This window comes from Tenebrio molitor, chromosome 5 (genome assembly GCF_963966145.1).
Source record: "Tenebrio molitor chromosome 5, icTenMoli1.1, whole genome shotgun sequence".
In the NCBI taxonomy this organism is placed as follows: Eukaryota; Metazoa; Arthropoda; class Insecta; order Coleoptera; family Tenebrionidae; genus Tenebrio; species Tenebrio molitor.
In genome coordinates this window covers 13187064-13201332 of record NC_091050.1, presented here as the reverse complement: position 1 = coordinate 13201332, position 14269 = coordinate 13187064, and the positions used below count along the sequence as shown (strand labels likewise).

Here is a 14269-nt window from a genome sequence, read left to right as displayed (position 1 = left end):
ACATTCGACAGATTGACAGGAAGGGGGCGACCAATCACGATCGAGCCTAACACGCGCCACATTCAAAAACATAACCTACAAGTTAAAATTTATTCTTCCAGGTATAACAAAATAAAGATTGTATAAAGCTGGTTAAACAAACAACATTCCGATAACAACAGTTAATTACACGTAAAAAAAATATCTACAAAAACTTTCTATTATTATATTTCGTGGATAGCTGGCGCAGAAGGCTCCTAATGTTATCATAACTAGAATAGCTAATGCCTACAGCGATGGGCCCCTTGATCCAGTTCATCGACAATCCCTTGTAAAACCCACCGATGATTCCCTCTCTGCAACAAAACTGTTAAATCCAGAAAGAACAAAACAAAACAAACAAACTGATAAATTATTCTAATTGTTGCCCTTATTGACTTGTATTTCCCTTGAGTATCAGTCTGCATTCTTCTTCTTACAATATCTAACGGATAACTACTACACTGACCTAGCATGCCGGCTATGGCTCCAAAACCTAGGCTAAAAACAGGATTTAGAGTAGCATCGTAGTCAAGCTTAGCGTAATCTAGAATCATCAAGATCAGAGTTTGAACCAAGTGGCGAAGAAATATACCTCTGTAGAGCATTTTTAGCGTGTCGTATGTAAAAAACGAGACTCCGGCGTAGGGCACGACCCCCGCTATCGTCGGGATGTACCCCTTGTAGAACGCTGCGATGCCCTCTTCGTGGAACACTTTGTAAAAGACCTGTCTCAGAGTGGCGTACTCCTGCTTGCGCGTAACGGCCATTCGAGCCCTTGCCACATCAAGTGGGTAAGTAAGAGACTGCGACGTGGCCCCCGCTAGAGAGCCCGCCAAGAACAACTTCTTGGGTGAGCTGTTCTTGTTGTCCACCTTTAAAATCTTCTTCCACTGTTCGTGTGCCGTGAACTGGATGGCGGCGTGCGGCACTATCCTGACCATGGTCGCGCTGTTGCCCCGCCATAGCGCGAAGAAACCCTGCTCCCTGTACGTCTGCAGCAGGAATTTTAAAGCTTTCTTAGTAGAGTAGGGTCGGTTGCTGCAACTCAAGAACTGAAGCGGCGGCAAGTGGGTCCGGGGCACTCACCTTATTTGGAAATTGATTTTCGTGCGGTCTAGTGGAGCTATCGTTGTTTTGGCCAAGGCCCCGGCCACGGCGCCCGCACAGAGACTAGTTAGGACTATTTGAGTGTTGCTCAGTTGTGTTTCGAGGGGTGCATGGCTGGTTTTAGCCATCGTTGGAAGACAGAGTCAAGGCATTATTGGGTCAGCTGGAAGTAGAAGAGACACTGCTGGAGGAGCTGCAAGATTTGATCAGAACCGCAAATACACAACAAGGTGGCAAAGGTCAAAGTTTGTTACCTTTTTTTTGATTGGAACTCATCTACGTTAAACGACGTCTAATAAAGGATCCGCGATAACGACTATCGCTAAAACCGAGGTTGTTTTGTTGCATAACTGTGTTTGTTATTAAATGAATTAACACACAAGAGATATCTGTTAGAAAAGTTTATTGCAAAAAGACAAGTGTTAGGTTAACAAACGTGAAAAATCCAATTCCAATAATCTCCCGCTGCCTTATCGCGCAATTTTCGATAAAAAACGCAGTATCGTCCTTTGATTCGATAAATAATTCATCAATGATGTCAGTGCGTATCTGTGCCAAATCCGATGATACTAACTGTACTTTTACCTGCGTTTCACCTTGATAGAGGCGCGACGTGGTCCTGTTTGTAAATATTTACCCCGAAAGACCTCGCAACAATGGTACGAATCAATCACCGAATTGCTCAATAACTCGCCGATTTTCTGTTTTCAGGCCCGCTACTTCAAGGAGCAGGACATCGACGGTAAAGCCTCTCGTGACGCCCACCCCGCCCTCTTATCGTTTCCGTTTCAGAGTTCCGCGAATGTTTCTACCTTTTCGCCCGATCCGGCCACATCAAGTCCCTGGACGAGCTGACGGTGATCATGAGGAGTCTAGGTCTGTCCCCCACGATCTCCGAACTAGCTGGCTACTTCAAGCAAAAGGGTAGCAAAATGACCTTCGCCGACTTCCTGGAGGTGATGCACATTCACTCGAGGACCGAGAATCTGCCCAAGGAAGTGGTGGACGCGTTCAAGGCCGGCGACCCCCAAGGCAAGGGGCTCATCACGGCCAAGCAACTGCGCCACATGTTGCAAAATTGGGGCGAGTGTTTGTCCGCGAAGGAAGTCGACCGGATTTTTAGGGAGGCCAACGTTAATAACAACAGCATGGTACGGTATGAGGATTTCGTGAAAATTGCCTGTGCACCTGTACCTGACTACTACTGATGCTTGTCGATACTTACCTAATAATTGCACTCTTGTTAAAGTATTTCTTTCATAGTTTAGTATTGTAAGAGAAATTATGTAAATATATCACATGTCACAAGCAAAATTGACCGATTTCTGTCGATTTACTTTTTATTTTCGGATTTTCGCGGCTGTTGGGTTGGCAATGAATTTTTGTTTCACTAAAATATAGATCGCCGAAGTCGGTCCAATACTCCACCCCGTCACTCTTATGTAATACCAGAAACCATTTATAAAATACGAACGTAAATAAATCAATGCAATATCATTTTTCCCTTTTTAAACCTGCATTTTTTTTTTTATTCGTGCAAAGAGGAAAACCATCATTTTTCTTTATGTCAATGGAAATGTTTTTTGACATTTGACAGTTAACCTAAGATTCACCGGTCAACAAAGCGTTGTTTCAACGTAAGTTAATTTGTGTTTATTTCGTTACCAAAAACAGTAATTATGTCGACGTCGATGCCAATAAATCCTAAACCCTTCCTGAACAGCCTTACCGGCAAGGCTGTGATGGTAAAATTAAAGTGGGGACACGAATATAAAGGTTATCTTGTGTCGGTTGATGGTTACATGAACCTTCAACTCGCAAACACCGAAGAATTTATAGACGGAAACATGACTGGTAACGCTGCAAAATAATATTTTTCATTTATGAAAATTTTTCATTATTTAGGTAACCTAGGTGAAGTACTTATTAGGTGTAATAATGTCCTCTTCATAAGGGGTGCTGAAGAAGAAGATGAAGAGGGCGAAACGAAAGATTAATAATTTATAGTTTAATTTAATTTTTTTTATTTGTAAATGTAAGCTTACATGTGTAACTAATCAGTACCTATCTTATGTAAGTAAAATTTTCTACGAAATAGACTTTGTTACGGCGATTTTGCGAATAATTCGTCAAATATAAAATAATTCAATAAAACTTTTCTTATTTTCATCCTGCACATTTTCCGTATGCAGATATCCACAACACTTTCAGGTCACTTTGTTCATCAGTCGCTAGATGGCGGGCGTTGCGACATATTTTATTTTCAACCCCTTTAGAAAGGGTGTTAGGGCCACGAATTGGTGGAGCAGATGCTGATAAGGATCCTGTATCGACATCGAGAAGTGTAAACCTTGCAGAACAATTTATTTAATAGAAATAATGTCTGCTACAGCGTTGACAAGAAAAACAAATTCCCACCAAAAACTGATTGAATAAGGAGTTTTAAGTTGCTCTACAAATATCAAATAAAGAATAGATTAGGTGTTAAAAAAATGCAAACAAGAAAGATAACTAACAGGAACATGATAACATTGAGCTTCAGTAAATGTCAAACATTTTTGAACTATTATTGTCGTTTTTGAAAATTTCAACTAACGCAGTCTGGCGAACAAATAATTTTATTCCTATTAAACCTGGCAACATATAACACTTTTTGCCAACGTTTTGTAAAACTTCAGGCGTTGAAAGAAGCGTCTTCATTGAGATTGTCGAGACTTCTGTTCCTGCAGCTCTCCAGACTCGTGTGCGGAAGATGTGTAAAAAATAGTTTTTCTGTAAAGCATCTGTTTTCGAAAGTTGTCCGTCGACGTCCCATGTTTGCGGTAACAAATAAACACTAGTTGCACAAAAATGCAGCGTCAGACACTCGATTCGACTTATTTCCTGGCGTTCCGTAAGTTTATTGCGACGTCAGGGAAAAACGCCACAACCGCACAGACAGTTCATTTACCGAGTTCGGTCCATTTTATTGACTCCATTTATGCAAACAGCGTCGGATTATTTGCTCACAATTAAAATTTTAAGCATATTAACCCTTCAGGCCGACATTTGTTAATTTATTATTTGAACAGCGAACCGAACGCTCTAATTACATAATAGATAGTACGAGCGGCCCTCCAACCCTTAATTAGGCCGCCGATTCTTGGAAACTGGCGGTTGCACCACCTGCGCTGCTGCAGAACGCGTTCAATTAAGGGCCGCTTAAACGGCGAATTGTGCAAGAATCTGGAGCGATTTACCGCCGCCCCAGTTCCTCTCATTTGTTGGAATTGTTGGCGGTGAGTGCGCGAGGGTGGGCCGCCCCGCCGTTCCTGTAGAACAATGACGTTATTACGTCGGACTAAATGACAGAATGCATGTTGACTTATTAGCTGATCTTCCAGGACTCGACGACGATTATTTATGTTACCCTCGGGAGGGCTGATGACATTTCGACGACACTTGCATGCCGGCGTTATTATATTCGCAGAACAGTTATTAACCTGTTGACGCGGATCAGCAAACCTTGGGGATACGATCCGCAGATGATAATACTTCGGAAAAAATCGATTTCATTCAGTTTCGACATTCTATCAATGAACGAAACCACTATTAATATTCTTAAAGATTAGCTTTTTGCAATTTGGCGAAATTTTGCGGAAACGTCAATAAACAAACATGATAAGAAAGACATATTAATAGTCGTGATAATCAGAAAGGGTACAGGATTGACTTCTTCCGATTTACCCAATTCATTTCTCTGTCACACGAGAAAAAAAAACAGTAACAAAAGGAAAACACATATGTAAAGTCCATTCAAAAATCAAAAACTCGCCATGCACCTGTTGCTTTAGGTTGGTAAAATTTAAAAAACCCTAGGTAGATATTTTTTCATACTATGTTTGTAACTATAAATTATGACATTTATTTGATTGAAAATAAAATTCAATTACTTTGAATTTCGTTCATATTGTTTTATTAGCAGCACGTTTCATTTATTTATTGATTCTTATTATTTTTACTTAAACATGCCCAGAAAAATAATAAATATTTAACCTCAAAATTACAAGTCTCACCAAATTTTACACTAGACAGCGTTGCCGATAGTAATAATTATCGAGGAAAATGCGACGTTGGTGGTTTTGTGATTTTTGAATGGACTTTACCTACATAGTGACAAATAATTTTTTGTCAAACTTACTTCCTCTACACCGGTTACAAATATTATTAGTTTCTAAAAACATACCCGGAGTGACCAGAAGAAAATTTAATTTTGATAATTTGTTAATTCGATTCCCATTCTGCAATCTTCAAAGGAGGAAAATTTTCGAATCGGTTCTAATAGTTTTATTTCTAGATAAACTTTGTTGCAAAATATGTAAATGGACCGTGAACATGACGTTCCTCCTTGATTATCAATTAAGTGTAGAAGTTTTTATGAGATTAGAAGTTATTACGATTGGTATCAATGTCAGAGTTTTAATGGCAAAGGCCTAACGCATTTTCTTAAAATGTTGACATTGAAGTGTATTTTAATCTTTTATCAGACGAGTTTAAAAGTTGTAACAATGCGAAAGGCGGAATTAAATATTTTATCCCGTTAAACAATGATTTTTATATAGATTTTTTTTTTGTGTGATCAATAGCAACAGAATTTTCGTAAAACAAAAAATTATAAACACAAAATTGTTTGTGGTAAAAAAAAATGTAATGATCATTTTGTGAATTCAGGTCTGATTTGTAATATTAATTTGTATAAAAATGAGCAATCTACGAGCAAAATGTGTATTTATAAGTAATCTTTTTGAGATTCTGAATTTTTTCCTTCTTTCTGATTATACAAAGGAGCAATTGAGTTCATTTTCGTTTTTCGATAAATCAATGTTGATTTTTTCGAACCAGATAATATATCACTTTGCAGGTCACGAGTTACAACACAGTAATTAGCAAAAGACTTTTCAAAACTGTACTTTTTTTCCAAACTAAATGATTTTAGATTTATGCAATAATGTCAACAAAATTCTGATTTCTTCTTAAACTTCATGTAGACCAGTGGTTCTCAATCGGTGTGTCACGCCACAGAGGTGTACCAAGGATTTATTAGGAACTAAGAGCTCATTTTTCAACATTTTGGTAATTGTTCACTTTAACTACTTCTGGAATTTTCGCGTTTTTTTCTGGCTAGACACCCTCAAGGCGTCCTCCTAGATCGTTTCCCACAATTCAAACCTTGTGCAAATGCCTTTTTTTTCTCTCTTGTTGTGTTTCAAGGTCGCATCAAGGTCGCGCCAATGTCTTAGTATAACTAAAGGGTAAGGAAAATTCATTTGCACAAGGTTTGAATGGTGGGAAACGATCTAGGAGGACGCCCTGAGGGTGTTTAGCCAGAAGAAACGCGAAAATTCCAGAAGTAGTTAAAGTGAACAATTACCAACATTTTTTATTCTCATAAAGAAGTGTTACAATTGTTTTAAGTTTTCATTAAAACTATTTTGCTAGAAGAATCATAAAGAAACTTTTTCATTTTGCAATGAGAGCCAATAAAAAAAGAAGAATCTTCTGCAAGACCCAAAAAATTATGACAACTTTTCTTTGGCAATCTGGTGAATTCTAATAACGCCATATTTTCCTCCCTGGTCATTATGGATTCTCTGACATCTTTCTTTCGTTTTCTATACTAACTTTATTCACCTCAAGATCTTCACATAGAAAAGAAATCATGACAAGACATTTTTGGAATCTCCCATTTAGCTTTCTTCATTCGCCGTGAGTTTTACTTTCCTCCCTGGTCATTATGGATTCTACAATGTCTTTCTTTCACCTATGTAGTAAACTTCAATTCAATAAAAAAATCACATGGGATGAGTAATTCTTGATTTTTATTTGCCTATCTTCCAATACTTCATTCTTCACAAAATGAAAAAATCTTTTTTGAAAAAGCAACTGTTTCCTGCTTCGTCTTTGAAGGAAAAAATATTCATTAACTGCATCCAAATCCTCTTTCCATCAATGATCAGTTTTTTCTTATGTTATTGATGTAATCACAAATTGATATTTAATTTTAAAAACCTTTTCGCTTTCTAGGCTCATCCTATGCATACTTACTCGACATACATAATTTTGACGATAAAGTGGTCAAGTTAGATATTTTGGACCTTCCAGCAAATATATTAAGTTTTTGAAAAATTCTAATCAGATACTTGGTTCTTTCGCCATTTTTTCCGTTCTAGACCTAGCTTTTTGTACTTTAATTTTCTTTTCTTTATTGAACCATTAAAAATCAGCTCTTTTTTTTTATAAGTGGATTAATTAACGAAATAATATTAATCAAGATTGACAAGACATCCACCAGATTTTTTTTTAATTGTTTGAAGACAGATAAGTCAAATCCTATTAATCATCTTAATTAAATTAATATTAATGCTACTTTTCCATTATTATTTTAATCATTTTAAGTGTTAATATTTCTAAAATTATTTTTTCAGACTGTTGAATAAATAGTCAACTTCAAAATTTTGTTTCCTAAGTTTAAGAACATTTGGTAACTCAAAAAATGAATTCTCATTAAGTAATCTCTTTAGTTTTTAATTGGTAGAAGAAGTGAGTTCCAAAGTACCTATTTTCTTGTTCTACACAACCTTCTACAATTCGACAGTCTGATTTTGCATGTTTTTGAATTTTACCATTGCATTATTTGACTATTATTTTATTGTCAGCGAGTGGTGGAAAACAATAATTATCAATTTTTCCGGTCGGGCGCCTCAGGCTGTAAACCTGAAATCCCCCGGGATCGATAATTTAAACCTCGTCCTGAAAAACTCCGATATTATCAGAGTTTCGAGGGTGATAAATCAGCGACGGCGATTCGACTCCGATAGTTCGTCGAGTGAGTGTAGTCGGGCATCGCGACGCTTTCCTTTAGTTGCGCTTTTAATAAAATCCCCGAAGCTCATATCCGCATAGGTACATCGCACTTCGCCGTGGCAATATGGGAGTTATAAAGTCCTCTAACAACAATATGGTGAGAATATTCCGCGTGATGACTGGCTACAGAGGTATAAACAAATTTCCGTAGCGGAATCGGTCGCACCTATCGTCGGCATCGGAGGCGGTGCCTGCGAGACGCCGCCCCCCGCGGTCCCGCGGCGCAAGCCGCCGCCGGCTCTCAGTCGCATTCAGCCGCCGCCGCGACATTCGAATGCCACGCGAAACAGACGAGTGTCAGTGCGTATGCAGCAAACAATCGGTGCACATGCGAGGATGGACCAAGAGGACCAGCATCTAGCGGAAGAATACGTCCAGGATTTCGTCCTAGATCACCTGGAGGGCGTCACCGTCAAGAGCGAAGACAAGAGAATGACCGAGGAAGCGTGGATGCAGCGCGAGGAGAGGTGCAGGCAGTGGTCGGAAGACAGGAGGATACCGCCGCTGTCGCCGCCGCCGGACTCGATCTACCCCCAGCAACCCGTCTTGGTCAACATGACCCTCATGAACGATCCGGGCACGCCGCCCGACACCCCGCCCAGCAACTCGCCCGTCAACTGCCGACCCCCGACCATGATGGACGAGATGATGTGGTTCCCACAAAACGTCCGACAGGAGCCCCAAGCCGTCAGGCTGGACCCCCAGCCCCTGGACCTGCGCCCCCTGCACTGCATGGGGGGAGAGCCCGACTGGGAGCGCCGCGAGTACATCCCCTCAGGAATGATCATGGACAACAACAACCACCATATCATCCACCAAAGGTACATCCCCAAAACCGGTCCTTAACATGCGCGACCACGAGATATCAAAAACCAAAAAAATTGTACTTTTTTTAAGAGTTCAAATTTTCAAAGTGAAACGTTTTTGATTTTTTTTTAATTGTCCAATCGTAAATCATTTAAAAATTAATTCATAACATAGCACCATCAAAATCCAAAAATTTCGCAAAAATTACCAAAAAGGAATAATTCCCAGATCCTTGAGAGGAGAGCTTGATTTTTCAAGAATCTTTGAAACATTATATTGACTTACAAAATCACTTTAATTTAAAACTATTATACCAGGTGGCTCTAGAAGAGGTTAAAATCCAAAAAAATCAAAAGTTGTAATTTCTTAGATCATCCTTTTTTTTAATTTCTTCAAGTTAATAATTAGGAAATTAAAATGATTTATGTATTTGCTAAATTTCTTTAAATTGGCCAAATTGACCTTGAGGTAAAAAAGCAACTCAAAAAGATTTTTTTTATGTCAAAAATCGACTTGGGAACATTTACATTTCTAAAAAATGTCCTTTGTATTTAGTAAGATTTGAAACTGCATTAAAATTTTTCGTTCCAAGTTTTTATTTGCTGTAGATTTTATTTTTTATTTTTTGAGTTCTATTTCCCGCAAATTTTATGAGACTTCAGCCAATATCAATATTTTGAAAACAGCAATTCTGTTAATCCATTTAATTACCTACTTTGTGAGGCCAAGAATTCACTACAGGATGATTCAAGTAGAAATGTCTCAGGTTTCATTTTTGAAATTAACAAACGCGAGAATGATTTGAGAAACACCTGGTATATTACATTTCAAACGTTGCCACAGCAATTTTATTTGACTGATGACAACAATGTTGTATTGTAAATTTATTTGAAAAAATCTTGCTGCAAGGACCGTTTTTTTTAAATACAATGAAATGCAAAACTCCCTCTTTCCAAATGGTCGTTTACTCAATGCGTTATCCACAACGAGCGGTGCTACAAAAATTAAAATTTGGCTGTGCTGAAGTAGCCCGAAAAATGCAAAATGCCGCTCTGTTGATTTAGTGGATCTAGTTTTGTCACTGAAACCGTCAGAGCCACATGAAAACACTATAGTATATTGCCAATGCACGAGAAAAATAATTGTAACATATACTGGGTGTGAAAAATAAATTTTGGAAATGGATTTAACGATTTGAAAAAATTTTAAAAAAGAAATTTGAAAATTTCGTTCCGCAGGAGCTGCAGTTACTGAATATTTTCTGTTTATTTATTTTTTGTGTGAATTGGTTTTGAAACCGTTCGGCTTGGTCCTTCAGGCCCCAGTCCGTGTGCTCCGGCGCCAGCGCCCTCTCCCCCCGCCTCAACCACAACACCACCAGCGGCTACTCCACCTGCAGCGACGACCTGGGCCTCAACGACGAGATGCTGATGACGCTGTCGGTGCGGGAACTCAACAAGCGGCTGCACGGCTGCCCCCGAGAGGAGGTGGTGCGACTGAAGCAGAAGCGCCGCACGCTCAAGAACCGCGGCTACGCGCAAAACTGCAGGTCGAAGAGGCTGCAGCAGCGCCACGACCTCGAACAGACCAACAGGAGCCTGCAGAACGAGCTGCACAGGATCAAGATGGAGCTGGCGCGGGTCAGCCAGGAGCGGGACCTGCTCAAGCAGAGGCTGCAGATCGGACGGCAGTCGCAGATACAGCACCTCAACTCCGACGGCCAGAGCTCCCCGGAGTTCTACCTGTGACATCATTTTCCGGGTCGGAGGATCTAGTGAAGTTCGACCCGTTGACGTGGGTACCGCGCCACGTGTCAGACGCTACAAACTTGTACAAAAGTGACGAAGTGGTTGTGTTCGACGGCTTCATTTCTCGTTTGCCACTTACTCTAGGTTAGGGATGTTGCTTTCAGTTGAGTCTTTCGTTATTGAGTCACTTGACGTGATATTGCATATCTTTTTTATTCCTTTCTCATTTTTACGATGATATATTTTTATATGGATCAGGTAGAAGTCGATTCGGGCCTGACGACGGTTGTGTTTGAATGATATATAAAATATGTTACAATTATTATGTAAATAACATTAGTATCAATAAATTTATGGTTTAGATCATCTCGTTGGTTTGTCCTGCACTTTCAACTCCAAATAAACACTCCGGTTCGCACTTCACTAATTGCCAAAACTCAAACTCTTTTGCCTCTCTTTTTATGTCTATTTAAGTAATTGATACAAAGTGTACAAAACGTATCAAATTAAGAGTCACGCATCGTGATTATGTTTATTTTTTGATAAGTACGAGTCAAAAAGGTCAGTTGCATTTAATAAAGTTGCAATCTAAATATAAAGCGAGACCGTTTTTCAAATTTTATCAACAGGTGGCTTTGTACTTTTTCCAAAATATTTGAATGGTAGATACCTCGGCAAAATTACAAAGTTTTTTTTTCAAACAGGTCATTTTATTGTAAAAAGTTTCTCCTGTGTGGAATACTGCGTAGCTGAAATTAATAACCGGAATATTATGACAAACACAAAAAGTAGTTAAAATACAATACAAAAATAATTGTTATATAAAAATAATGTGTAATCGCAGATACAAGCGTTAATGTGAAAAGCTTCAGCAATACAAGATTGTTTAACCCACTACTTTCAAAATGACATTTTGCGACCTCAATTGTAGTGCGCGAACGTCGATTTCGCGCACTAGTGCTTGAAAAGCATCCAAAAAGCAACTCGCCTTTTTGAGCATTCTAAAAATAATTTGACTTGATAATACCTAATAAACTCTGGTTTACAAAACGCCATTTCTCCAATTTGGATGTTGAAAATTTCGAAAGAGTGAAAATAAATCGATTGACACTTTGGCAAGCGCCATCTATTCACAAAGGCTACACGACAAAGCAGACATAATCACAAAAATCCCTAACCTATTTGTCAATTTACCTACTTGATTTTTTTAGAATTTACGTTTATGCTTCTTAAACTAGAAATTGGAAACATATTGGGTAATAATTTAAAAATGCTAATGTTCGTTTCAAAAAATATAGTACAAATTTCGATGCGCGAAGATATATTCGGCACACTCGCGCAAATGAAGCACTCGCTCCTTCGTCGCTCATGCTTCAAATAATGCGCTCATGCTCGAAAGATGTCTCTCGCGCTCATTTCGTAAATAACTATTATCACACCAAATGGACACTTTGCGGTCAACTATTATTTTTAGTTAAGATGTGTGAAGTATCATTCTTTTGTTGTTCTGTGCACAAGTAACCAGAAAGGAATAGAAAATAGGAATCTTTAAAATTAAAAAACACTAAACAGATTGCTGAAAAGAATAGGAATGGAAAACCAAAATGCAGATTTTCGGAAAGAAGGAAAGAAATGACTAGAAATCAGAAAAATGTTTGAAGGTGATTCTAGAAAATATATTATAAAAAAAAATAGGAATCAAGACAAAGAAGAGGATTAAGAATTTAAAAAATAAGGATAGAAGGTCAAGAGGAATAAAGGAATATTACGATATCGAATATAAAAGCACGATTCAAAACAAATATCTATAATTGAATCAAAAAAATAAAAATAAAATAAATAATAGTAGTTTATTTGACGAGTTCTTGTGTAAATTGGGGTTTTTTGGCACGAGTGGGCCAGTTTAAAACGCGAGTGAAACGAGCGTTTTAAAGGCCCACGAGTGCCAAAAAAGCCCAATTGACACACGAACGAGTTGAATACAAATTTTTTTGTTCGACAAGCCCCTTAAAGGCTCCAAATCGCTTAAAATCTTTTAAATTAGCTTAACCTTTCGTTTTGACAAGAGGTGAGATTTATCAAAATCCGTTCACATAGGAGAAAATTCTCAAATTCTGAGTGTCGAACAAAAAAAAATTTAAAAAATAAAAAATTTAAAGAAGAATAACGGCAAAGTAAAAAATGAGAAATACATTTTCATACAACAAACGTAGAAGGTCAAAGGAAGAAAAAGACGATAGAATATTTATACCGAAATAATGTAAGCTGTTCAAAAAGGGATGGTAAAGCCAAGTAGATTTAATGAATAGATAAGAAAAAGACGAAGGTTACAAAATGCATTTACAAGAAAATTATTCCATTTTCTGCGACAATCGGAAGATCACAAGTTTCTATAAGTATCCAAATATGTAGTAATTTCTGCAACAAGTCCAAAAACTAATATTTTTTTCACGAATCGGCTTGGGCAAGTGCGGCAATCCCATGAGTGAAAGAAGACACTTTATGCAAGATCCATATAATATTTTTTCTATAATTGATTCAAAAAATTGAAATTCACGCATAGTTATCCGTGCATGAAGTGGGTCATTTTTTTACGTGTATTTTTTTTGCATTGTTAGTAAGATCGAAACCATAGAAACCATACAAAACAGTGTGTGAAATGCGATTTCACGCACACGACTATTTCTGTGTTTCACTTCACGCACTGTTTTTTATTAGTTACCTAGCAACATGGTCACTGCATTGAAACTTCACAGTTCCTTCAAAAATTTAAATTTTTAATTTCAATTTTTTGAATCAATTATAGAAAAAATATTGTTTATATTTCGTGCGTGAAGATGTTTTTGTGCATTCAAAGGCTTATACTGCCTCGACCTTCGTCTCGGCGTAAAAGACCTTTTCATGCACAAAAAACACTCTCTTCACGCACTTAATATAAAAATAACTATTTTCTACGACTGTCTGCAGTCAAAAAATAATCAACATCGAGAACAAAAATTTAAAATTTTTCGCGTCTGAAGCCAAGATCGCGAGAGAACTTCAATTTCGGTGCATGTATCGGGTGTTCATTTAAATTTATCTTCAAAGTTGACGTTGAAGAGTCTGGAGAGTAAAAACACAAACAACGCAAAAGTGAGGTTAGATTTAAACAGCTGATCCGTGATCTGTAATCCGTGGTGTGTTCACAATCGACTCTTCAACGCCTATATTTGAGCAGAAATTAAAATGAACACCCGAAATTTGCACCACGACAAAGTGACATAATGATTCGCTGCGACACTTTTCTAATCCTTTTGTGCTTTTTCCATTATCATTACGCACAGATGTTTTGCGCACTAAAAATAGAGGATTATATCGTAATAGATATGGTAGTAGTTTTTTTTAGACAATCCTAAAAAAAAATACGATCTGAGTGAATTAAGAAGTAAAAAAAAAAGATAGTTGCCTGTTATTTTGATTCTACTGTAATATTTGTTATTGGCGACGTTTACCATAGTCCAGTCTCATTTCAGAAAACAAAATAACATCGTATAATCTTATGACCAACTTAGGCCATACAACAATAAATTTGCGAGTGTCTTAAAGTCTTAAGGAATGTTTATTGGCTCTGTAAAATGGGTGTCTGATTGCATCTAAGCTTTTTTACACAAAAATGTGTTACAAAAGATTTTATAATTTTTTTA

At 37.7% G+C, this 14269-nt stretch overlaps 4 protein-coding genes across 7 annotated transcripts; 3 read left to right on the top strand and 1 right to left on the bottom strand.

The window, feature by feature from the left end:
• Positions 1-76: 76 nt before the first annotated feature.
• DPCoAC (dephosphocoenzyme A carrier) lies at positions 77-2612 on the bottom strand. 4 transcript variants are annotated; one of them, XM_069048269.1, is made up of 5 exons: positions 1383-1525; positions 1108-1321; positions 614-1059; positions 385-565; positions 77-335 (listed from the first exon to the last, which is right to left on the bottom strand). In XM_069048269.1, exons 2-5 carry the CDS (start codon positions 1254-1256, stop codon positions 185-187), a joined length of 927 nt encoding a protein of 308 aa, XP_068904370.1. In that variant the 5' UTR covers positions 1257-1321; positions 1383-1525; the 3' UTR covers positions 77-184. The 4 variants fall into 4 exon arrangements, with proteins under 4 accessions (XP_068904370.1, XP_068904369.1, XP_068904367.1 ...); XM_069048268.1 differs by lacking the exon at positions 1383-1525 and adding an exon at positions 2354-2612 and having other exon boundaries at positions 385-1059; positions 1108-1291; XM_069048266.1 differs by having other exon boundaries at positions 385-1059.
• Positions 1676-2625, top strand: LOC138131315 (calmodulin-like protein 4). Its single transcript, XM_069048271.1, has 3 exons — positions 1676-1787; positions 1840-1870; positions 1921-2625. The coding sequence occupies exons 1-3, from the start codon at positions 1785-1787 to the stop codon at positions 2334-2336; spliced, it is 450 nt and encodes a 149-aa protein (XP_068904372.1). The 5' UTR covers positions 1676-1784; the 3' UTR covers positions 2337-2625.
• Positions 2626-2694: 69 nt separating this feature from the next.
• On the top strand, positions 2695-3282 carry SmF (small ribonucleoprotein particle protein SmF). The gene is made up of 2 exons (XM_069048273.1): positions 2695-2982; positions 3034-3282. The coding sequence occupies exons 1-2, from the start codon at positions 2808-2810 to the stop codon at positions 3123-3125; spliced, it is 267 nt and encodes an 88-aa protein (XP_068904374.1). The 5' UTR covers positions 2695-2807; the 3' UTR covers positions 3126-3282.
• A 4659-nt stretch (positions 3283-7941) lies between these two features.
• Positions 7942-10946, top strand: tj (traffic jam). The gene is made up of 2 exons (XM_069048270.1): positions 7942-8852; positions 10157-10946. Exons 1-2 carry the CDS (start codon positions 8338-8340, stop codon positions 10584-10586), a joined length of 945 nt encoding a protein of 314 aa, XP_068904371.1. The 5' UTR covers positions 7942-8337; the 3' UTR covers positions 10587-10946.
• Positions 10947-14269: the final 3323 nt, after the last annotated feature.